Source organism: Peromyscus leucopus, chromosome 3, assembly GCF_004664715.2.
Source record: "Peromyscus leucopus breed LL Stock chromosome 3, UCI_PerLeu_2.1, whole genome shotgun sequence".
Taxonomy (NCBI): Eukaryota; Metazoa; Chordata; class Mammalia; order Rodentia; family Cricetidae; genus Peromyscus; species Peromyscus leucopus.
In genome coordinates this window covers 131,654,528-131,681,286 of record NC_051065.1, presented here as the reverse complement: position 1 = coordinate 131,681,286, position 26,759 = coordinate 131,654,528, and the positions used below count along the sequence as shown (strand labels likewise).

General features: G+C 39.1%; 1 protein-coding gene across 3 annotated transcripts in view; it reads right to left on the bottom strand.

Annotated features, from left to right (window-relative positions):
* Positions 1-404: 404 nt before the first annotated feature.
* The window catches only part of Slco1a2 (solute carrier organic anion transporter family member 1A2), a 93,140-nt gene continuing 66,785 nt past the window's right edge, over positions 405-26,759 (bottom strand). For 2 of the 3 annotated variants that reach the window (XM_037204008.1, XM_028879881.2), the window contains 10 exons: positions 24,467-24,613; positions 19,644-19,742; positions 18,350-18,571; positions 16,669-16,833; positions 15,441-15,636; positions 11,285-11,450; positions 9,198-9,370; positions 6,097-6,161; positions 4,947-5,064; positions 1,570-1,789 (listed from right to left, as the gene is read on the bottom strand). In XM_037204008.1, coding sequence (XP_037059903.1) covers positions 1,570-1,789; positions 4,947-5,064; positions 6,097-6,161; positions 9,198-9,370; positions 11,285-11,450; positions 15,441-15,636; positions 16,669-16,833; positions 18,350-18,571; positions 19,644-19,742; positions 24,467-24,613 — 1,571 coding nt within the window. Of the gene's footprint in view, positions 1,790-4,946; positions 5,065-6,096; positions 6,162-9,197; positions 9,371-11,284; positions 11,451-15,440; positions 15,637-16,668; positions 16,834-18,349; positions 18,572-19,643; positions 19,743-24,466; positions 24,614-26,759 lie in introns of all 3 variants that reach the window. The other variant, XM_028879880.2, reaches the window with a different exon arrangement.

Genomic DNA, 26,759 nt, shown 5'->3' with positions numbered 1-26,759 from the left:
TCAGTTACTTTTCACAAAGCAACCTGTAGAAGAAAGGAGTTTATATTTGCTTATGATTCCAGAGGGATAGAAGTCCCTCATGGCAAGGAGGCATGACAGTCACCAGCAGACATGGTGACTGGAGCAGAAAGCTGAGATTTCAGATTCTCCAGCAAGGCACAAAACACTGGGAACTGGAAGTAGGTGAGGCTTTTACCAATTAATGCCAGCCTAGTGACTCACTTCCTCCACTAAGGGCACACTCCTAGTCCTCCCCAAGCAGAGTTATCAACTGGAACCCAAATGTCCAAATTCCCGAGCCTAGGAGGGACAGTTCTCTAACAAAGTACCACAACTTGATTTTGTTTTTAATGTGCACCTTAAATTTTACTAATCACAATTTTATAGGAAAAGACACACTTTGCAACTTTCTACATTTTTTTATTTATTTATTTATTTGTGGATGAGGAAGTACAAGAAAAGAGGGAATGGAACAGCCTGCAAGAGATGGTTTTCTTTCTCGGTCCCAGGGATCAAAACCACCTTGTCAGGCTTGGCAGCAAACACCTCTTTTCACTGAGGCATCCAGCTGGCCCCTGTTACATGGTTTTACTCTAAGATGTTTTTGAATATTAGTATCCACGTGTTTTGAGGATACATGAGTAAAATGAACACTGGGCCAAAGAGGCCACCAGCACATGAGAAGGTAGTTTTTTTGAGAATATCAACACTTCATCCAGCCTTTATTTTTATTTTATTTTATTATGAGTAGTAAAGTCTACATTGTTGTTGAGCCCAGGGTCTCCCACATACTAGGTAAACATTGTACCAATGACATATTGCCCCATCTCTACAAAAGGGCCTTTGAAAGGCCTGGCTTTCTCAAATATTTGCTTTTAAGAAAGTTTCATTACCAGATTTGTATTTCTAGGGGAACAAAAGTTCCTACCAGCTTTGCTACATGATTTTAAATAGCCAGATTAAATCTATCAGTGCTCTAACAAAATGATCAAACATGTGATGTGAGTAACGAAGAAGGGACTGAAAACAAGAGATGTCACATTAATGAGTAGGCTAACTTTGGAAGCATCGTGTCTAGAATAAAAAAAGAGAGCTTACAACTCCTAAATAGGTAAAGAGGTATTCATATGTCTTGTACATAGAAAAGATAAATTTAAATAAATTATCCCAATGTAACACAACCAAGATGTAAATTTTCAACTCTAAATACCTCTAACATTGAAGTATAAATTTAATGAAATTGAATTGTGTTTCAGAAATGGACAAGCTTTAATGCTTTTTGAAGATATGTGAGAAATATACACTTGCTATGATTGAGTTAAAAGAGAAAATGCTCTTTGAAAATGAAGACAGCTTTAAAGTTCAGTGTTGGGTCACCATAGACTTTCCTGGGAAAATTTTAAGTGCCACCCAATGTTCTAATAATGCTAACAGTAAATATTTTTATCATGAGTAAAATAATTTTTGAGGTCCTTAAGGATAAGAAATGAGTTTGTATAATATTCTCATGATTCAAAAGAACCAAATGCATACTCTGTCATGGGCTTGTGCAGGCCAATAGAAAACTCATTACAGCTTAGTTTTTAGTTCTCTGTCATTCTCAACCTCGGGACTTCTGTGCACATCCACACACTCGCTTTTTTTCTCTTTGAGCTTTGTCTCTGCAAGTTCAGTTTCTGAAGAGTCAATTTCCCCAGGGAGTTGTCGCTTCCTCATGAGTATTAAAATGAAGAGCGCTGGGAGAAAGCTTGATCCTCTTAGTGCTGCAGGCACGCCGATGTAAATGTTCCTAGTGAAAACAACTGATCTGTATTAATATAATTCTTAATGCATTCAGTGGAAGCTAATTTTCTATAGCCTTACAGACCATTTATTCCTGGAAAAAAAAACAGGTGATTACTTTGCCCATGTACTTTATATAATCTATTTTGCTGAGTTATTAAGTCTGTTTAGTAGAATGTCAAAATTTTTTCCAACATAAAATCTTAAATGCATTTTCTTCATTTTGGTGATGGCTAGTTTCCATTGTCAACCTGACTGGATGTAGGATCATTATAGAGAGACATCTCTGGATGTGCCTATGAGAATGTTTTCAGAAAGGTTTAGCTGAAAATGAAGTTCCTAACACAGCATGCAACATGACCATGACCAGCCCCCTCATACTCTGCCACCATTTGTCCTCTGCCATTACGTCACACTCAGCCATGGTTCTGCCATTATCATATGGTCCTTAAATAACGAGCCCCCCCAAAAAAAAACCCTATATCAAGTAAAGGGAACCACTCTTTTCTATTTTGTTTGCTCTGATTTTGATTACACATGTATAAAACACATGTATAGAACAACATACAGTCACTTTTCAAGATTTCTACTCAGCATTTGTTTGCTGCATTATACCAATAGATTTTATGATACTGGAATCATTCTGTATCTGAAATAATCATATTGCTCATTTGTATATTTAGTAGATTCAATTTGTTAATTTTCATGCAGAAGCTTGCTTTTGCAATCAATTACTTTATCTTATAACATTTTACTACCTTTAACTATGTGTATGTGTTGGGTCTCTGTGTAGATATGTATCCACGAGTCCTGGACACCTGGGAGTTCTAGTAACAGGAATTTGTAGGCTGCCCAATATGGGTTATAGGAATTAAACACATGTTCTCTGCAAGAGCAATGTGTGCTCTTAACCCCTGAGCCATCTCGTTAGCCCCAAATCCTTTCCATTTGCTGAACTTGTCCAGTTTAAGCATGAAGACTACAGAAGCTTCCTGAAATGAATTAGGTAATTTTCCCTTTCACCTTTTCTTAGAAGAACTTGTAAACTGTTAAAACTTCATTCCCTGTAATTTGATAAAATATGCCTTAAATTTCCAGACTTAATGAATATTAGAAAATTTTGACATATGAACATTTCTAAATTACTATGAAAAATTCCTTCATTTTCTCAATGTTTATAGTAAAATCTAGTGTGATGAATAGTGTTGTAAACTTAATACAATCTATAATCTCATGGGAAGGAAGTTTTAGTGAAGGACTCACATGTGGATGTGTGACCTGTGAATGTATCCCTGGGAGATATTTTGATTACATTAATTGAGGTGAGAAGACCCAGTTCCACAGTGGGTGGTACCATTCCTTAGGTAGAAAATCCTAAACTATATAAGCATATAAATATGATCATGGCTACTTCTACAGTGGGAAAGTATAAGTTTAGTATATATGTATAGATGCTTAAGACCAGATATAACAGTCTAGAAATATAATTGAGTTTTTTTTCTAGATGGGTAATAGATTAACAAATATCTTAGTTTATTTTCTTGCCACTGTTATAAAAGACCCTGTCAAAACCAATTTGAGGGAGAAAGGGTGAATTTGCTCATAATTCTAGGTTACAGTCTACCATTCTGGGGAAGTCAAGGCAACTGGAGCTTTAACTAATGCAGACACACTGACAGAAGTAGTTGAGCCCTTCCACACATTTACTATAGGCACGCCAGACTGAGAATGGGGATAGTAGCCACCCCCAGCTATACACAGTTGGGGACAGGAAAATAGCCAGCACTTTTTCTTTCTCAGAATTTTTCAGTATCCTCCTCACCCAGAAACAGACAGAACTGGGTCATACCTTCAGAGAGCCAAAATTCCTTTTGGCTGAAGGGGTTTTACAAGCAAGGAGGAGCACAGTGTAGTCTGTAGTCTGCGGGCTTTTGGGGGCCTCCTGCCCTATAGGGACAGCAAGGTAACAGCCTAAGTCTGGCTCAAGATCAGCCTGTCATGACCTCTGTGCGTAGGTCAGCAGGGAACCCATAATTCTTTCCTATACTGTTAGTGACAGGGGCCTGTGTAGAACAAGAGTGGTGGGAACCATGCAGGTAACTGTCTTTAGTCTAAACAGCAGCAATACCCGGATCTCAGAGGCCAGGCCCCCTGGTCTGCTGGCTCTTGAGGTTAATGGTTTCGGTTATGTGTATGTGTGACAACATCCTCCCCCTTTGTGAAACTCTCAGCCGGTTTGTACCACAACCGCTCTACTGAGCCAGGTAATGTCCATGAGGCAGCCAACCACTAAGTGCAGTGGAGCATCCGTGGGTTCCCAGAGATGAGATCCGTCAGTCAAATTCAGGTGGCAGGCCCCTTCTCAAGGAGGCCCCTGGTAACAGCACCTGGCATGCTGTTAAACTGCAAGGGCCGTCCACAGACTTGGGTTCTTATTATATCAGGCTGCAAGCATGAGAGAGCTGTGACCTTTCCAGGAGCTAGAACGTCAGAATCCCTGCTGCTTGAATGTGCTGGGACTGCCATACTGATCCCTGCGGAAGGGAAAAGTCCTTCTCTCTGTCATAGGTATGGGATGGTGGGAGCTGAGATATTTGTTTCCACCAACAGTGCCATTATCTCTGGTCTCTGGATATTGCTGCCCTGTTTATCTCCAGTGTTCTGCCATGCTAGCTCAGCTCCAGATGCAGCTCTCCCCCTACTGCTCCAGGGCCTCTACACAGACACCTGCTCCCTTTTAAAAGTATTATGAAGGGTTAAGTTAGGAAACCCACACATGCTTAATTGTATCAAACATTTTAGAAATAATGGGAAATATTAAAATACATAATAAGGAAGTTATACCATCCACATGCATTCTGAAAATGAAGCCAAATGCCATCTTATCACTCAAGAAAATGTTAGATTATGAATGGGGACATTTTATGCACTACAAAAGTAGGTCTCAAAAATTACCTTTACCTTTGGGTCTGAGAGATGGTTCAGCAGTTAAAAGCACTGACTGGTCTTCCAGAAAACCTGGGTTCAACTCCCAGCACCCACACGGCAGCTCCCAAACTGCCTGCAACCCTACCTCGAGGGGATCTGACCCCTCACACAGACAGACATGCATGCAAATATCCATGCACATGAAGTCCAAGAAAACAGTTAAAGATTATCTTTACCTGAAGTTATTTATATCATACATCCTGCACGCCCCTGGTTCTCCACATTTCAGAGTCCCCCAGTGTAAACAGGTTCTGTCTATCAAGGCACCAAAGTAAATAGGTGCTGGAATGCCAGCTGCAGTGAGGAGAGAAAGAAAAACAGCCCATTGCCAGGAAGAGAGAAGAGAGAGAGATGTGTTATTTTATTTGGAAGTACTTCACTTTTTTCTCTTAAAAACAAACATAACAAATTATGAATCAAAGGTGCTACACTTATGTTTAGAAATTATAAGGTAATTTAATGTTTCTAGATCACAACATATGAAAACTATGTATAAGATGCTAAGAAAGAATCTATTGAGTTCATAGCCATGAGCTTCATGTATTTTCTGAAATGTCTTGTTCTGGTTTTCTATACATCTAAAAGAAACATTTTCCATTTTATTTTATTTTTATTTATTTGATATAAAAGATCAAATTTGTAATTAAGTTCAAGTAAGCTCTTTAAAGACAAGGGGAAATATTTTTTCATGTCTGCAGTTACCTTATTCTCAGACTAATTACAAGTTGCCATTTCTAAACACATGTGCTTGTGAACTCCAGTGGGTACAGCACATGTTCATTGAAGATTCCACCAGGTCATTGGGACCTTCTGGTTGAGGACAACTGGGATAGTGTAGATCCAGAGACAAACTACCTTTCATATTGATCATGCATTGCCCCTCCCTCTGTCTGACTTTATACCCATGTAACTATCACATGAAGCCTTTGATGGGATATATTCACTTAACAGGTTGCTAGCTTCCACTCAAACAAACACTAAGAATGTCATCAGATATCAGCTGACCCTACAGAAGAGAATTCCATGCTTTGCTCTCACCAACCCACTAGATATATTTGAGAAGTGTTGTATTCATGACTTCCTTTGTTCTCCAACTATAAATATAACTAACTGTCACCATGTTGGAACCTGATATTCGGATGACCTGAATCTCTGTTCCCGTTATGATGACTTATGTTTGATTCCAGATCAAAATCTCTTACTCCCTTTAAGATGAGGGTTGTGTTTTGAGTTGACAAGAGAGCTGCTATCTTTTTACTAAGTGAAAAATAATTGGTTTACTAAGTACTTAATATTGGTCTGATATGATGGAGAAATTGTTCATACCAAATATTCTTGTGCAAAATGCATGTAACCCAATTCCAAGTGACTTCTCTTCAGACTTGATACACCTGAAAAATACATATACATAAATAGAAGTTCATCATGCAAACCCATATCTGTCCTAGCATCCTCCCAATGACAGGTGTAGTTCGTGATCCTAATGGTTAAGTTTTTCATTCTGAAGTGAGGATAATACGGTTCTACTATTAAGCCCACACAGAGGGAGGAGAATATGACTTCTGAAAGCTGTCCTGTGACCTCCACACTTGTAAAGCAGGGTGGAGCCCCTTAACCTTGGCTGCTAACCTAGATGAACAGTTTTTTGGTTACCATGAAGAACACCATGCTATCCCCAAAACTTTGAAGCCACAAACCAAATAGATAGATCTTCTTCTCTTAAGTTGTTTGCCAGGCATTTTGTCATGTTGATTAAAAAAAAACTACTGAGCCGGGCAGTGGTGGCGCACTCCTTTAGTCCCAGCACTCGGAAGGCAGAGCCAGGTGGATCTCTATGAGTTCCAGGCCAGCCTGGCCTACAGAGTGAGTTCCAGGAAAGGCACCAAAACTACACAGAAAAACCCTGTCTCAACTCCCCCCGCCAAAAAAAAGAAAAAAATGCCTTTGTTTTACAGAGTTAAAAACATTGGACCTTTGTCTTTCCTGTACTGCCTACAAAATTAGATGAGATGGTTTGAAAATTACATACAAAGGGGAGACTTATAATGCAGTCAGGATAAAAATCTGAAAAATGTTCTTATAAATTAGGAATGTGGAAGTCCTTTTAAAACATTGTCTTTCCTCACCAAATACACATGGGTAAGAAAAGCATAATAAATGCAGCTATTGAGACTTCATTTTGGAAGTGATTCCATGAAGAGTTCAAGAAAACACAACAGATTAGAAGAGTAAAGATTGTGTGCGCACGTAGGACTGTGTCATCCCTCATTGACATTGCAATCATCAGTTCAGCAAGAAAGAGCAAAGAAACATGAGAAAAAAATAATTTAAATAGACCTTAACTTCATTAAATCAAGAAATCATACATTAGGGCCTAAAAGATGGCTCAGTGGGTAAAGCTGCTTGCCACCAAGCTTGACAAACTGAGATCAATACCTGGAGCCTACATGGTGGCAAGAGAACCAAATTTTACAAGTTGTCCTCTCATTTCAACATACATGCCATGGCATACAAACACACACGTATGCGCGCGCGCACACATACACAATGCTTTTTTAAAGCCATACAAGAAGCCACATTTTCATACCCAGTGAAGAGTCAATGTCAGAAGGTAAGATAATTGAGAAAGTGAAGAGCATGACAGTGAGTCATGGAAGTAGGAACAGGCATGCAGTAACAGGAGAGAAGACCTTGAGAGTATTTGGATGTTTTAACAAGAATGTACAACTGCTGACAATTCCCTTCAACTATAATGATCCTCCTCTATGAAGAAAACACATCCTTATCAACTGAGCACGCTGCTTTGAAACGGAGGCACCAGAGTAGTGAAGGAGAAAGAAAACATCATGTAGCCACATCAGCTAAATCAGCCTGGCATGTGATGGGGTGACATATGTCACAGCCAATACTCTCTCACTTATAAGTCTTAAGAACTAGCAATACTGGTGCCTTTATCTGTCTGTGAACCTATGAACAAGGCATATACCACATCTCCATTTGTGTGAATATAGGAACATAACATCTTACAAAGGAAAATGAAAATGTAAGGATAGATAACGAGTTTGTCCTAGTGAGTATCTATGAAGTGTGGAAGCAGGGGAAAGGAAGAATTAGGGGAAGGGAAGAGAAGGGAAGGAAGGGGAGGAGAGGGTGAGGGGAAGGTAACAAAAGGGGGAGGGGAGAGGAGAGAAGAAGAGAAGAAGGCGAGAGGAGAGGAGGGAAGCAAAGGAGGAGGAAAGGGGAAAGGGATTTTGAAAAAGAGTAGAAGGAGAAGAGGATGGGGTAGAATGGGAGTGTTGGCAAGGTAACAGAAAAGCACAGGGAAAGGAAGGAGCGAGTAGGAATCTTGGTCCAGTCTATGGATAAAATACGACAAATCATCAAATGGTACGTAACATTGTGGTTAACTCAACATTGCTTCCGAATCCCAAAGATACAAGAAAAGGTGTTTGTGTGGGAGGGAACTGCTTCCCCGTTGTTTGTGGGTATGAAATTTGCTAGGCTGGAAAGAATATCTACTTAATAAAAATACCTTGAAAATGGGCTTTGAAACTTTAACACTTTATCTTAGAAAGCTGAGTATCTGTTATTGAATTCATATATCTCCTGGTTAGATAGTGTCTATTACTGCATTCATGTTTTTTGTTAAAGACAGGTTGAGCTCAGGATGTCAAGGGAGCCTGGTCACTTTTATACAGAGGGTTTCACACTCTGCCAGTCAGTTAGCTGAGCCTAGGGAATGAGTCCTAAACAACTCCTCTCTCCCTGCCAAAACAAGATGTCCCTTAATGTAGGCTTAAGACATAAGGAGGCAAAATAGGAAAGGGCAGGCAGGAAAATTCCAGAAAATTTTAAATAACTGTTAAATATAGCAATGATCAGTATAAGAACCTTGATAAAGGTATTTCAGAGCATTGAATTTCTGGGAACCTTGACTCCAAGAGTCTTTCTTGGGAAATGGAATTTCAGTAAATGACAAAAAAAAATCTAAATGGCATTGATGGGGTGCTCAGTATGTAAAGTTGCTTGCCAGAAAGGCTATATGACCCAGAACCCAGGAACATATGTAAAAAAAAATAGTTAAAAAGCTCAATTCAGGGCCATACATCTGCAACACCAGCATTCCCATAGTGAAATGGGAGAAAACAGCATTGCTTGGGAACTTGAGGGCCTGGTATGCTGGAGTACACAGCCAGGACAGCAGCAGAGGAAAGAAGAGAGACCCTGCCTCAAAACAAGAGGAGCAGAGAACTGATTCCCCAACACTGTCTTCTGACCTCCTGTGCTCTTAGTGGCACTCAGGAGCCCCACACACACAGAGAGAGAGAGAGAGAGAAAGAGAGAGAGAGAGAAACATCATACACTTGCATATGCACACACTACTAAGAAAAAAAGACAGAAAGATAAATGAACAAATCACTTATTACCTCAGAAGAACCATATACCCAGGTATGGCTGCTAGCGAGTAGATGAAACAGCCAATTACTGACATGATTAAAAAGTACTGCAGCTTGATAGTACAGTCAGGGCCTTTTTTACACAGCCCAAGAATTGCAGATGCGTTTCCTGAAGACTGGATGCAGCTGCAATTTTGAAACACCTGTAAAAAAAATGTCCTATTTAAGAAAGAAAAATATTGGGCATAAATCTTCAGTGTTTTCTACACAGCCAGTTAGATGAAAATGGAGAGTGTTGGGGCCAAAGACATGGCAAATAGGAAGAACACTCACCCAGTTTGAATGAGGACCTTAAATTGAGCACAAGCACCATTGAATAAAAAAAATACTGAATAAGTAAAATAGAGGTTTATTTTCACCTTTATTTTCATCTCTATTTTGGTATCTTATAATTTTATTATAAAATATAAAGGGGTACTGTGGTTGGTATGTAAAGTGAATAGAAAATTTCTTAATAAAAAAATGAAAAGGAAAAAATATAAAGGGGTAGATTTTAAAAATAAGTATTTTTTTCTAAATGCATAGAGTAATTTGCAAAATTCAATTACACTGAATTCACATTTATTTTGTTTTTTATATTTATTTTCATGTGTGTTTGGTCTTTGTTGGTGTGTGTACATATATGTGTGTATGTGTGTTCATGTGTGTGCATGTGTGTATGAATACATGTGTGCCACATCAACATACATATAGAAGTCAGGGGATAAACTATGAGACTAAGTTCTCTCCTTTTACCATGTGGGTTGTAGTTTTGATGGGAAGGTTTGGTGGCAAATGCCTTTACCCACTCTACCAACTTTCTAGCCTGTACATAATTTTATAACAGTCAATAAATACTGCTTTGTTTTGTTTTGACCCTAATACAAAGAACTAAAACAAAACAGATTTCAGAATGATGATGGAATAGTTAGATGCTTACTAATAAACAAAGTCATGTTCCAAGAAAAAGTTTATTTAAACAATATTTCAACTCTTTTTTGAATTGTTATATTTCTCAGTATATTAAGAATCAAAATTTATATTTCACTTTGATTACCAACCAAGTCTGTAAGTATTATAACAAGTTTAAGACAAGGAAAATGCTTAACTACTTCCTGCTAAGCCATCACGAGGAGATGGCACAGTCGATAGAGTCCTACATGAGCATGAGGACCCGAGTTCAGGTCCCAGCACACATGAGAAAGATGCACGTGTGGAGGATGCGCGCGCAACACTGGTGCTCTGAAGATGGGAGCAGGGACTCCCTGGGCATCACTGGCCAGGCAGCTAACAGAATCGGCAAATTCCAGGCCATGAGATCCTGCCTCAGAAGCACAAAGTGGGTGGGACCTGAGAGTCAACACACGAGGTTGTCTTCTGACCTCCATGTGCACAAGCACCTGAATACACACACACACACACACACACACACACGCACACACACACACACACACACACACAACTACAATAAATAAACAAATAAATATAAGACATTCATGATACCAAAAGATAAGTTTTCTGCCTGCCTCAACTACATAGCTAGTTTGAGGTCAGCCTGGGTTTCATGAGATCCTATCACTGAAGAGGCAGATTTTTTTAAGTTGTAATTTTTATGTTTTCTTATGTATCTGCTTCTCTGTCTGTGTGTATACAAGCAGGAGCATGTGGGTGTTTGAGGGAGGCAAAAGAGAGTGTCAGATTGCCAGGAGCTGGACTTGGGAGATGTACAAAGTTGGTGCTGGGAAGCAAACAGGTCCTCTGAAAGACCAGCAAGTGCTCTTAACAGCTAAGCTAGCCCTACAGCCCAGCCAGAGTATTTTAACTCCAATCATTTGAATAATGATCTCAACTGCTTTGAAATTACAAAATAATTCTCAGACTCTGTCAAGGTTTTATATAACATCTAGAAATTGTAAGGTCAGGTATAAATATATAAAAGAATTTAATTATTCATAAAATATATTAATCTATTTTAAGCATGGACTAATTTTTGCTTTTTAGCAGATGTAGGTTTAGATCATAGCACATATTAATGTAGTACACAAAACATCAGCCCAGATCACTGAATGGGTGTTTACCATGTTGATTCCTGTTCCAACAGACTTCTCACAGCCTGCAAGGCAGGCTGACATGTATGCTAGGCCATTCTCTCCACACACTGGGTCCCACGTTTTAGTTAAGCAGTTACACCTTGTGTTGCAGTCAGCAAGGACATTATTCTCCACATACAAAGGCTGCTGGATTCTGAAATGATTGTAAATAATGTTATAGATACTGCAAAAACCACAAAAGTACTTTGTTTTCTTCTTTTCATCCCAGTACCTGCACACACACACACACACACACACACACACACACACACACACCAGAGTGACAGAGAGAAAGGGGGAGTGAAAGAGAGTAAGAGACAGACAGAAAGAGAAACATTTCATCTTCTCCCCAGGACAGAAACAGAAATCAACCATCCAAATATCAACTAGTGGTCTCTATACCGTGTTTCTGTCACACAAGTAGCAGGACTACTTTTTCAATTACTTCAAAAACAAACATTAAGTGCCTACCCTATAAGAAAGTACCATGCTGTTAGAGCTAAAAAGGAAGATGGTAATCTCTAATTGACCTGCATGATAAGAAATCATGAAAGAGGGCTGGCTGGCTTGAGAAAAATCTGCAATTTCCATTTATACAATAAATGCTGTGGTTTCTCCCCCAAAACAGAGTGGTTTGAGTGACCAGGCATGGTCTTCTGAGATATACAGAACCCAGCACTTACAATGGGATTGAAAGAGGATAATGTAGGAGTCTAGAGTCTGAATTCTCATTGTGTCACTCAAACACAGTGTGGAGTCGTCATGACTGGAGATGGAGTGAGAACATACAGCTCTACCTTGGCATTGTTAAAGCCATTTTCTGTAAACTCACTAATTTTCCCTTGAGTTTCAATTTCTACATGTACAAAGTGAAAAGAATCAATCCTGTCTTAAAAAAAGATTCAGACAAAGTGATATATATTTTATAATACAAAAATCTAAGACTACAGCATATATAAGATTGAACTATACCAGTGACACACACACACACAGATAGATAGATAGATAGATAGATAGATAGATAGATAGATAGATAGATATAGATATAGATATAGATATAGATATAGATATAGATATAGATATAGATATAGATATATTCATTAGTTGACTTACAATGTATTAGATTCAGTTGTGCTAAATTTGAGCCCATTGTAGAGCCCTATGAAGACTTGCTGGCCTGCATAGTCAACTTTTAAAGCTATATGCTGTAGAATAATCTTCTTATACATTGTAAAGATGTGTCACTCAAACTGGTTTAATAAAATGCTGATTGGCCAGTAGCCAAGCAGCAAGGATAGGTGGGGTGACCAAACTAAGGATGATGGGAAGAAGAAGGGCAGAGTCGGGAGTTGCCAGCCAGGTACAGAGGGAGTAGGACATGAACATGCCATGCTAATAAATGTACTGCCATGAGGCAAAGCATAAATAGAAATATGAGTTAACATAAAATCTAATAGCTAGTTAGTAATAATCCTGAGCTTCTGGCCAAGCATTTATAATTTATATCACCTTCTGTGTGTTTATGTGGGACTGAGTAGTTGGGACAGGAAATGTCTGATTATATATGGCACTCAAACATTTGGCAAGAATTTTCACATAAAGCCTGAAAAACCTTTAAAGTGGATTCTAAACACACAAAAATGGAGTCAAACTCCTCTTCTTGTTAACCGCTTTTTCTTGGATAGGCTCTGTTTGCTAGCAGCAAGCAGAGGTACGGCTCCTTTAAGAGACAGCATCATGAAACAGTGTTAGTGGCAAAAAATGAGTGGTTCTTTTCAAAAGCCCTGCTACCAAACACTTAAATGGAGTCTATGAGCAGCAGGTGGCACACTACTCAGTGGTGGCATGGACCCAGAACCTCCCTAGAGTTGGAGTGGTAAACATGGCTCCCAGAGCTGGTGGTAAATGTCCCTCTGCCATAAGACTAGCCTCTCAAGGAACCAAGGAGCAGGGCAGAGCCAGCTGCCAAAGCTACTGCTTTGGTCCTAGCCACACTGCTTAGCAGTTTAAAGACTCAAGTGGTCAGCAAAATAGAGAATATACAGTAAAGACAGATTCAGACAAAAAAAAAGCCCTCTAAATGGGCTACAGTGTATTTAAAAATATACATAGGTTTGGGAGAGAAAAGAAAAAGGGTAGAGAAAGTCCTTAAAAAATATAGTAATAAAAATATAATAAGCTACATAAAGATGAAAAATACACAGAGAATCTGGATTCTGTATGTTATTGTGTTGTCTTTAAATTTTTTTACTACTAATGAACAAATAACTGCTGAGAGACATGTGATTATGAAAGATGCTAGGTTAAACCAACCTATATATTTTTAAAAATAACTTGACTTCAAAATTTAAGTCAAACATATGTTACTTTGAGAAAGAGGTTCTGCTTTTATTTCCACAGGAATTGAGAGGCTCTAGATTCATTCTGGGTTCAGAAAAATCAGGTTTGTTCAAGGAAGACATTCTGAAAAATCTCCAATGGTAATAGGTGGCCCAGATGATCCAATGTTTCAGAGATCATCTGTTGCAGTTTCCTCTGAATACTACATCCAGAACAGCTTCAAGGCTGCTGGCTGAGATGATGTAACATCACAGACTACTCAGTCAGGACTTGACCACAATCCCAAATTTTATCAAGGTTCTCCAAAGATTAACATTGCCCCCAATCAACAGGAAGTAGTCTAGAGAATGCCCACATTTCCCAAAATAAATTATGAATGTTTGTCATCCTTTAGGGGGGTTAGTTGCAAGTTTTTATGGATAATGGTCAGGAAAAAAGCTAAAAAAGGAGATTAGATTCAGGAATCTTTTTTTTTGAAAAGAAAAGTAGGTTATAGAAATGATAGATTAAAAGGTAGATTATTGGATCTACTTTAATCCAAAAAGCAACTATTAATCTTACATATTTTACAATGGTATGGATTTTGGTTTATCAATACAAATTTAAAGTTAATATTGGTATACTATATGTATATTTCTACTCTTGTTTAAGGTATGGTGTTTATGCAACTCAATTAAAAATATATAATGTATAATTAAGAAATACAGATTAATAGTCATCTATAATAGTCTGACTTATAGTTATGGTAGATATTTTCCAAGGTCATAAACAGATATATTTACATAGATAGATGGTCTTCAAACACTCCAAATACCTACAAAATAGGCATTTAATATGTTTAATAACCTAAGGTTTTTCATGACAGTGATACACATCTACTTCTGGCCGCACCAATCTACTTCAGAGAAGACAATGGGCATCGAAGAAACTCTGTATGAGTTTTTTTTAATGGCAAAAGCTAGCCATGTGGGCAAAGAAACTGCCCTTGTCTCAACGGCTGACAGTTACCATACAAGCTGGACCAGAAGGATGCAAGAAAGGTGACTGCCAAACTTTGCCGAGACTAGGTAGGACAGTCCTTCAAAAATTCTCTGCTTCACAGAAAAGTCTGTCAGATATTCTAAGCTTGTAGGCTGAAGATGGATGGTTCAATGTTGCAGAGGAATTTGAGGTGACTATCCAAGTAGCTTGAGGTCCCTGTCATTAGGTAACATTTCACTCTTCTGGGGTCTTTGATGGAATTGAAGACTAAATAGTTATAGTTTTCCTTAGTTATAATAGAAAGTAACTTAGATACAAAACTTTACACTCACCAAGGTAATATAGATAATTAAGTATTGTCTCAAATTTTGCCAAATGCAAATAGATTAATAGTGTTACTGTAGTTCTTACTTAATAACTGTTTTTGTTGTATATAATCTTACTATGTGAAAGCAAAAACCTTCCTTTTAATATAGGCAAAAGGGGAAATGCTGTGGAATAATTCTTTTGTACACTGTAAAGATTTGTCACTCGAATTGGTTTAATTAAGTGCTGATTGGCCAGTAGCCAGGCAGAAATTATAGGTGGGGTGACCAAACTAAGGATGATGGGAAGGAGAAAGGCAGAATCAGGAGTTGCCAGCCAGATGCAGAGGGAGAAGGAGTGTGGTCTGATATAGGAATGGTGAGTTGAAGAAAAATACAAGATAACCATGTATCACTGCCACTAATTTGTAATAAAATGATCTTGTCATACACAATCCTTGAAGAAAATAGACTAGCCATTGTAAAAATATTATGATCTTCATTAGGAAGCAACATACCCTTCATAAGAAGTAGTTAAGCCAGCAACTGGGAAATTATCACAGGTCATCATGAAATTAAAGAAAGATAGAAGGTACTCAGTCAGGGATAGGCAGTACGCTATGTATGCAGCTTTCTTGACAGTAATCTTGAACTTCTTCATAATCAGTCCACCAATCAAATATCCAACACATATTGGAGGTAAGTTATAAAGACCTGTAAATGTGAGTAAAATAGTATTTTTAAAAGATAGCATTAAAATAAATATGTTATCAATTTATCTAATACATCTTATTTAAGAAACTATTTAGCTCTAATATAGTGACCCTAACCCCTACAGACTCACATATTAAATAAAAAGAGGTTTTTAAGTGTCCCATAATGTCACTTTAAAAAGACTATTACCATTTATTACATCATTTGCAGCAAGTTATATATAAGTATCACACACATACATATATGATATTAGATATTTCATGTATTTTTTTCACTCTGTTTATTGGGAATTTGACTCAGCTCAAGATGATTTAGAAAGTCACTGTAATGTCCAAGCTTATCAACTGCAGAATATTCCACGTATTGTTGATATTGCCCATTATTTTCCTCTCTGAAGAATGTTTACAGCTCCATACCATTGCATTTAATTTTACCCATCTAAGGGTAGTGGCTGGGATTTGGAGGACACAGAACTCTAGATAATGTAGATGCTGTCTTCCTGTGATTATCAGTTATCAAGAGTAAAAATAACCCAGGAAAAATCCAAAGTTGGATATACCCCAGGATTTAATGTACTAACAAGAAAAGCAGAGTGTGGTTGCACAGACTCATCAGAACAGGGGACCCAGTGACTAAATAAGGAGTAATATAGAGGGTAAGAATTGAAGCCCAGAAGTAAAATCTGGAAATAAAATACCAATGAGTTAAGCCTATTCCTCTCTTAATTAACATATTTACTCTTGAAAACTGACTGATATGAGCATGCCCCAATATTTCCATAATGATGACAATTTTCATTCTGATTGGAGAGAGAATAGAGAGGATATTTCTGGCCTCTCCTTCTCTCTATCGCTTCTTGATTTCCCTGGAGAGTGGAAAGAAAAAATTTACAAGAATGTCCTAACAGATTTTAATTTTGTTGTAGTCTCCTAGTCACATTATCTTACTGTTTATCACGCCCTTGGGGGGTGCTGTTTATCATGTCCTTGTGGAAGGGAGAAGTGGTACTAAAGAAATAATGAGACATCATACCTATGAGAAAGACTATCTCTGCAGTTGATTTTCCATACTGCTGTTCCAGGTATTTAGGCATGAAGGTAAATGTATTGATAAATGCATTGAACTGGAGCACACTTATGAGGATGAAAAGCATGTAAATCGGATTACAGGAGAGGCTCTTCATGAATGGCAAAAAATCTGAAACAAGAGAGTGTCAATACAATCAAGCTAACTTGACCTTGCATTTTATATCCAGTGTTCTCCTAAAATCTTCTCACAAATTCTGTGCTGTGACACAAATATATTTGATAAATCTTTACTCCTTGGGGATAAAGTTCTATATTATTGTTTAATTCACTTCTAGAAGTTAGTGATACAATTGGCCATATAAGAATCAGAACCCAATTGTGCCATCATTCAAAACTATAAGGAGATGGAATCAAATCTATGGCTATACTTTTTCTTTTTCTTTTCTTTCTTTTCCTTTTATTCATATCTTGTATTCACTAGAGAGTGACTAGTCTGTTCTCTGGAATCTGCAAGGTACTTTTTGATGAAATTTGAGTTCAGACGTTGATGCTATCACTCCTTTGTGCAAGAACAGACAAGTTAAACGCTTAGGAATGCTCCAGGAATCATGCTGCAGCTCAGCCTACCACAGCATCCTTGCAGCACTTCACAACAGAACATTCATTAGAATCACCTAGTGATATTTTCAAACATCTCAACACGAGGATTACTATAAGGAATGCTGACTCATTTGGTGTATACTGAGTACTTTTCAACTGATGTAACCAGAACTTCTCCTTGTTTAAAAAGCTGAAAGTCAAGTTTGTAGCCTGTCTCTAATAAATGGACTGGATCTCACAGAAAATAATGAACTTCATTCTTAATAGACTCTTTCCTTTTCCTGTCTTCATGTTTCCTATCTTGATTTTCAAATTTTGTACTATTCTTAATTAAATTACCTAATTTTTTTAGAGAGTAAAGTATAAAGAAGAAACAATTTAGAAGTTAAGGCAAAGAAGTTTAATAAAAAGAAGTGAAGTCTAGTGGTAAAATTATCTTTAGGAATGAGAGGGTTGCAGTCAGAATTTCCAAGGGCTTTTGAACTCACTCATGTTTGCTGACATCTCTGTTCTCCTAAAAGAATTTTCAAAATTCACATTTATTTTCTGTATCTCTTATATTATGCTAAGCTCTCTTATAGTTTTGAAAATCAGGTTGACCTGGCAGACCACACAGTCTAATATAACAACCAGTATTATTCCTTTCAGAATTGTTAACATGACTATGATTCTAAGAATGTTCAAGTCTCTGAATTGGCTCCCAGTGTCCTCACAAACTTATCCCCAATCCTTAATCTTTTGGCTTCAACATGTCCCAACCTCCTACTAAGGCAAAGACTCTCTGATCTACCAGACGCAATAGCTGTAAGAAGTCAAGCCCCCAATGTGGGCAGAGAAGCTTGCTCAACCCTAGTCCATACTGTCCAGAAGACAAAATAATAAACAGAAACCAAGGGAACAAAATCCAAGGAAGACAAACTCAGAAATTGACACCTAGACCGACAATCACCCCAAACCTAGATTACTAGACACCAGCATAAGAAATAATCAAAAACAGCCAAAGGAATATGTCAAAGCATGACAAACACTGCACAAACTGCAGACCCATCTAAACCAAATACAGGGTTTAAAGTTTTTCTGTTTGCCTTTAGTGATTCCATGTTTTTCCTCCTTGGCTTTTCCTCCGTGTTTCTCTTCTTTGTCACTTTTAGTCACATCCACATTATCCTCTAGTCCTTCCTTTGGGAGTGTTTTAGGGAAACAGAAAAAGGGAATGCTGGTCAGGACATTCACTCCCGCACAGATCAAAAAGCCGACCCACCAAGCACCGACCCAGCGTGTGTCAGTGGGAGTTATGGTCAGGTCATCTGTGGAGAAACACAGACATTTTATTAGCTTGCACCATTCTTTCCTGTGTAAACTGCAGAAAATTACTAAGGATCCTAAGCCATCTAAACACAGAATTTATATATTATTTGTAAACTTTTCACACATTAGTTATTCTTATTTGGGCCTTGAACTTATCATCCTCTGCCTCTGCTTCCTAAATGCTGGGATTACAGGCATCTGCTACCCCCTGGGTGAATTCAGACATCCAGAAATAGTGCCTGAGGTTAGTCAACTGGGTGAAGTTGAAATTAAGTAAGAAGAAAAAATTCTGGATTGCTACATGACGTAACAGTTGAAACTTCATTTCAAAAAGATAGAAAAAGATTTGAGACATATTTAAGCAACCAGGTTTAACCCGATGTATTCATATCTCAAAACATCACAGTGGGGAAGACAGGGGGCTGGAGAGACAGTTCAGTGACTAAGAGTTATTGGTGCTCTGGTAGAGGTCCTGAGTTCAAATCTCGGCACCCACATGGAAACTCACTACTGCCTTTAACTCTAATTTTAGGACATCTGAATCCCTCTTCCAGCCTCAATAGGCGCGTGCGCACACACACACACACACACACACACACACACACACACACACACACACACAAAGATAATAAAATAAAACATCACATGTTATCCTTTTTTTATGGTTTGTGTGTGCCTTAAAAAATATTATCTGATTTTATCTAGTAATATAGGTGATGTATTTTCCAGCAGTAAATGAGAATTTCAATCTATCTTGTGAAAAGTTTATAAATTGGTGCTTATCACATAACAAAAAGATCTGTTTCATTTTCCCCAGTGACTGCCTCATTGAGAAAAACCTATGTAAGTAAATCTTTTGAGACCAAAGGTGTGGCTGAACTGTACTGGGAGAATGGTGGATTTTTTATCAGAAGGTGACATTTTGTCCTTGTCTCTGCTCCTCTTAGGTCTGCAATCTGTAAGTACTGATAATTTGTCAACTGAGGATCAAAGGAGGCAGTGGCATAGTATTCTGGAACATTCTCCCACACTCTAGGGACTGGACTGTATAAATACAATGTGTTGTGTTACCTGTATTCACAGACCCAGTGTCTACGTAAATATTTGCACAGAAGGATCCCAACAAAAGTCCAAACAAAGGGCCAATGACCATTCCTGTTTCTAAGATCCCTGGAAGTAAACAAAGAGAGGAAGTTACACAAACACACAAAGAATTTGCTTACACAAAAAAGCCTTGGGGTTGAATTGTTTTTAATATTAGATTTATTTTTCTTCCTTTGCAGAGTTGGGTATCAAATCCAATAGTCTAAGCAAGTGCTCTACACCTGAGCTACAGTCCCCACTACCTCAGATATTTTTATATCCAACATATTAGAAAAATTAAGCTTGGTATGTATAAGTACATATATACATATACATATATATGTGTGTGTATACATATGTGTGTATGTGTTACATGTACACATGTGTGTTGCATGTACATATATTGGTTTTTATAAATATTGAGAAGGAAGCTCCCATTGTTTCACTATGGAATGTTCCCCAGAAACTCTTGTGTTACTGACTTCTTCCCCTGGGGACCCCACTAGAGTTCAAAGGAACCCTTCTGATGCAGGGCATGGTGGTGGGTATTCAGGTCATCTGGAGTAGAACCATAGCCCCTTCAGCATTCTGTTTTGCTTCCCAGTCACAAGATGAATGGTTGCACTCCACTCATCCTTCCACCACAATGAGCTGCCTCATGACAGGCCTCCAAACCACACAGCCCAGTGACATAGATCAAAACTTCCAAAGCACTGAGCCAAATGAATCCTTTATCTTTATAAATAACTATCTCAGTTATTTATTAAAGTGATAAAAATCTGATTGACACAAAAGCTTTATCACTTAAAACCACCTTCCAAATTCTCTTTTATGCTGAGTTGAAGGCAAAGGCTATACCATCACAGGCAATCCCATCAAGCCATGATGTGAGCAAGGTCATTTTAATGCTTCCATAGCCCTGTTTCAAAGGGACTCTGATAAGTAGCTACAATTGTCATCTTGACACAGCATTGATTTACATGGGGGGGGGTAGGATTTTAATGAAGCATTGCCTACATTGGGTTTACCTGTGGCATATCATCAGGAGGCTGTCTTAAGTTAATTGATGTGAGAAGAAGCAGCCCACTGTGGGCAGCTTCATTCCCTAGTCAGGGAGTCATCAGCTATGTGAGAGTGGGGAAAGAGCTGAGCACAACCAGGCAATCAAAGACATATGCGTGCATAATTCACTCTCTCTGCTCTTGTGGGTATGGCCAGCTGCTTCAAGTTCCAGCTACCGTGTGACTTCTCTGTTGTAGTGAATTGTAAGTCAAATGAACCCCTTACTCTCCAAAGTTGCAATTTCTCACAGCAACAGAAATGAAACTCACACAGTTTCACAAGCAGTGTGAGCTGTGATGAATTTCCTGTGATGTGTCTTTTTTTTTTTGTTGTTTTTTTTTTTGTTTTTTTCGAGACAGGGTTTCTCTGCGTAGCTTTGCGCCTTTCCTGGAGCTCACTTGGTAGCCCAAGCTGGCCTCGAACTCACAGAGATCCGCCTGGCTCTGCCTCCCGAGTGCTGGGATTAAAGGCGTGCGCCACCACCGCCCGGCCTCCTGTGATGTGTCTTCATCAAAGCTCTTCTCCTGAAACTTCCTCCCAAAGAGAGAATGTGTCCTCATAACAGCACTTCTCTTGGATGCTATCCTGGTCCTCTTTCTTTTTTCTTTTTACATGGTTTTTTTTTAATTTATTTTACAGGCCAACCACAATTTCCCCTCCCTCCATTCCTCCCATTTCCTCCGTCCAGCTCCCATCTACCCTCTTCCCCATCTATACTGGTCTTCTTTCTTATCTTATTATTTTTATTTTCTTGGTCCCTTCCAACCACACCTGGCTTCTTTGAACCACCACCAGCATCTCCCAACTTATCTGAGTTCAGAATCTCTGCTGAGCCATCCCTACTCACAGAAAAACCAGATACAAACAACTTCAACTTCCTGCCTTCTCTTTACATTTTGATTTTTCCTCTTTCCCTGTGGTTCCATGGGTTAGTCCTCCTCTGTGTGCCTGACTTCTCAATACCAACCCTTCTGTCTTCCTTGTTCTCTCCAACACTCTTCACTGTTTGATGCCCTCTATGCAATGATTCCTATAAGATTTCCAACCTCCACTGAGTTCTTTCTTGTCCTACGTTGTCTGCCTTGACACCTAACCTCTCATTCTGCTCAGACCCTTTCTAATTCTAAGATACTCTCTTGGTACCACCAGTGATCTCCATCATGGATCACTGTCTTCACTTTTGATATTTTTATTGCTTATTATGAGTTTCACATAATGTACCCCCAATCATATTCACTTCTCAGTCTTCTCAAGTTCACCCTCTTCACTGTGACCTCCCCTAAAGAAAAGAAGAAGAAAAAAGAAAAGAATACAAAGTCCAATTTGTGCTGCCATAAAGAAAACTGAGTGATTCCCCACCCCTATTCCTGCCAGAAACCATCAACTATGAAGAGCTATACTTCTGGATCCCTAGCACAAATTTTAAGAATTCTCTTCAATGGATTCCTCTCTGGACAGTTTCTTTTCTTTTGGGGGGAGGCGTGGTTGTGGGGAGAAGAGGCTGTCATAGAAGCCATCTATGTCTCTCATTCTCAACTGTGAGTCGGCAGTCATCAACAGCACTGCAAAAAGAAGCTTTCTTGCTCTTTACAGTCTGTGGCAGAGTGGATCATGGACTTCCATATAGTTTCTGGTGGCAGAACAGACCACAAACAGCAAAAGCACAGCCCTCAGATGCAGCATGAAACACAGACACTATCATGTTCGTCGCTGGCAGAACAGGCCACAGACATCAACATGACCTCCAGAGGCAACATGGGTCAAGGACACCAACATGACTTCAGGTGATAACAGAGACCATGGGCATCTACATGGTTTTCAGTGGTAACATGGACCATAGACATCAACATGGCCAATAGCAGGAGCACAAACAATATGGACATCCACATGGCTTTGGACAGCTGTATGGACCACAGACACCATCATGCAGCCCCCTGTAGTAACAAGGCCCATGGACATCAACATGCCCTTTAGTAGTAAAACAGGCCACAGGCATATACAGGGACCCTGGCTGAAGCAAAAACACAGATACCAGCATAGCCCTTTTTGGCAGCAGGGACCACAGATATCCACATGGCCACAGGCAGCACTACAGGCCACACATATCAACATGAACCACAGACATCAACATGGCCTCCAGGGGCATCACAGACCTTGGAGACCTTTCAAGGAGTCCCAATCCAGAAAAAGAATCATTCTCCATCTCTGATACCCTGTCATTATTCAGAGCCTGGGAGATTTGCAGCTGGGCAGGATGTTGGGGATTATTAACTAAGAGATGCACATTTTTTTCTGATAATTTCAAGTAATACAACTCAAAGAATGTACTTGACTATTTGTTAAAACTATGAAGAACCCTGTCTAGGCTGAGGGATTATAAGGAAGGAAACTGTCATTAACTCTACAGAGGAGCAGGGTGCAGAGCTCTGAGTAGTAAAAGAGCAGATGGAAAATAAGAAACTAGGTATGGTGAACATGACTGAGAAGACACGATTCTGTATCATCACCTTCATAGAGAAGCAGGATGCAGAGACCCAAGAAGTAAAAGAGAGCAGATGGCAAACAAGAAATCCCTTGGTGAACATGGCTGAGAAGACATGAATTTTTTTTTATTTTTTTCATTTTTCTTTATTAAGAAATTTTCTGCTCACTCTACATACCGCCCACAGATCCCACCTCCTCCCTCCTCCCACCCTTCAGCCCTCCCTCCCAAGCCATGATTAAAACCATGCTTGGTAAAGTTTAAACTGCAAGAATGTTTATTAGAATGCAACAAGAGAAAGCACTACAGAGCTAGGCTAATGACTCAGGCACTTGTCCATGAAACCTGGCCCAAAGATTTCCCTTGGAACCCAGGCCAACTACCAAAAGCTGTCTTTTGATCACAACAATTTCATGCAAATTCTCTCTCTCTCTCTCTCTCTCTCTCTCTCTCTCTCTCTCTCTCTCTCTCACACACACACACACACACACACACACACACACACACACACACAGAGTGGGAGGAGAGTAAATAGTGTAAAACTGTATTTTAAAATCCTACAGATACAAAATGGCCAATGTTGGAGACATAATGACATATAGATGAAAGAATGAGAAGCTAAAAGCAGAAAAAAAAAGAAAAAACAATTGAATTTATGGAAGACGTTCCAGGAAATATTGGTGAATCTCTAATGCTTTAAAGATAGTGTGGCAGCATCAGAGGGTGTGTGGATCAGAGGGATTTCCAACAGTGAGAAGCAACTTGATGACACACTTTGTCTGGAACTACCATTTAATTCCCTCATTGAACAATCTTATGACCTCTGCTCATGGTCCTGGAAACCACAATGCATCCAAATCAATAACTGATTTCTACCCTCCCAGAAAGCTTGATTTTTCAAACTTACTATGGCAGTTTGAAAGAAAATGGCTCCCAAAGGAAGGGGCACTATTAGAAGCTGTGGCCTCATTGGAGTAAGTTTGGGCTTGTTAGAGGATGCATGTTACTGTGGAGGTGGGCTTTAAGGTCTCATATGTTGTCAAGCCATGCCCACTGAGACAGTCTACTTATTGTTGTCTGCATATCAACATGTAGAACTTTCTTCAGCACCATGTTTGTCTGCACGGCACCATGCTCCCCACCATGATAATAACAGATGAAGCCTCTGAAAATGTAAACCACCCCAATTAAATGTTTTTCTTTTATGAGAATTGCCATGGTCATGGTGTCTCATCACAGCAATAGAAATCCTAACTAAGACACTTACCAATGTATAAAGGGGAGTTTTCAGATTTAGCAAAATCTTCTATGTAGGAAATACCCAAGGGCATGATGGGAGTTTCACCAATTCCACGTATAACATTTCCCACTACTGCATATATCCACATTAATGATTTAATTTCTTTCACACACTCTGCATTAAAACAAGAGAAAATAGCATGAATATTTTGACAGTCAAGTGTTGCTAACAATTAATTCAAAAGTTTCTGTAAGCCTTTCTCAAGTCACAAGCCCATGATGACCACCAAATGACTTAGGTAACTATGCTGGCTTTGAAACAAGGGATCACCCCTACTGCATATTGGAAAAAAATATTTGGCAATGGAGTAAAAGTGCTGTACTGGAACCAATTCCCACTTGGGTGGGAGAGATGACTCTACAGATAGACACCACTTTCCAAGTCAGTGTTCAGTGACAACATTGATTGTGAGAATTTACACAAGCAAAATAGGAAAACAGTAAAAAATGAGGACTTTCCCTTACTTCCAGGGACCCAGATAGTTAATATGTGCACTACCTCACTCCTCCACAACTTTGAGGAAGAAAAATGGAGCACACATGTACATATATTTCTGACAATTCATGCTGTACTGACACAACACAGAGAACATTAATGCAAGTTTGAATACCCGCCAGCCTCAATTACTTTATAGAAACTAAATAATTAGCTGAAGAGTAAACATATATTTTTTTCTATAGAGTCCATCTTTTGCTATCAACCAGCAGATTGAATAGCAGATAATCAGTGGAATAACACAAACTAAGCCAAATGGACTTGAAAGGCAAAAGGAGGCATCTTTGAAGGTTTTCATGTACCTCCCAAGTTTGTTCTAAGCTAAATGAACTTCCACTCCCTAGGGAAGCTGGACATTGTAGTTTCAGGGAAGTGAAGGACAATGTATCCTGAACTGTGGACTGGATGGAGGCTGCTCATAAACATTCTAAGCACAACTGGGTCATGAGGTTTAACTCTTACTTACTCTTTGTTCAGTAAAATCAGTTTTCATCTCTAGGAATTCAGATTCTTATCTTTGATAAACATAATTTCTGTCTACAGATCACAGGGAGACTATAAATCCTCCTCTAAGGCAGAACTGAAAATATCAGACACTGCAAGAATCAAGTGCTTTGCCAGGGCTCTGCACATGGGAAGATTTTAACTTATCCACCATAACGCAAGGAGCAAAGGGGAGGTTTTTTCAAAAGTCAGTGCAGGAGATGAGAACAAGCTAGCATTGAGGCCACTGTTTCTGGTTGCTTTGCTTAGAGGGTTTCTGTGGCTCAGAGATTCAAAGATGGCTGCTCTTTGATTCTCAAGTTACTTTTATCTCCACCAATTCCCGGAAACAGTGACAGTCTAAGCTTTGGAGACTGCTGCAATTTCTGTGGCATGGATTATGACAAAATGGAGATGTTCTGGCCTGAGGTGATTCTGTTGAGACAGCTCCAGACTAAGTGTCCATGAGACTTGTTGGGTCCTTTAGCATATGTGAGTTTGTTGGAACACAGCCAAAAGAATGATGCATGGTGAACAATACCCTGGGGAACTGTGAGAGAGGCTCCAGGTACAAAGGCAGAGGGCCCTTTACCTCAAGAGCATATCATTCCCCGGATTGTTCATAGACATTATTTTGTGCACCTGTGACAAACAACTACATTCAATTTATAAGTTATGTTGATTCTTGTTGGAAGGGAGAACATAGCTATGGAAGCCAACCTGGTCAGTGTGCCTTGAATCTGGATATTCCCTTCTGCCTTGCTTTCACGCTTTCCCAGATATAATCTACAGTCTGTGCCAGGCAATTGTGTTTAAATTGGCCTGCCCTGAGAAAGATTTGGAGGGGCTGCTCTGTTAACATTTAGTATGTGCTTGCTGATGTTTATTTACATGTGTTTCTGATCCCAAACAATGCTCTCGAGACCATTGCTTTCATTGTTTCATTCATGTATAAAGTCTACTGAAACTGAAGCAAGGTTGTCTCAGTATCAGACTGTATCCACCCCATTCTTCTAGGTTCTCAAATCCTGATCCCAGATACAGCAGATCTGCACAGGTCCACTGAAAAGTCAATAATTTTAATACTTTTTATAAATGTACATGTAAATGTGTGTACCTTCATGTGCATATGTGCAACTTATGTGTGCAGGTGCCCAAGAGGGCCAGAAGAGGGCACCTAATTCCCCAGGACTGGAGTGACAGGGATTGTGAGCAATCTGATGTCAGTGCTAGAAACCAACCCAGTCCTCTATAAAAATGATGTGCTTCTCTGAATGGAAAT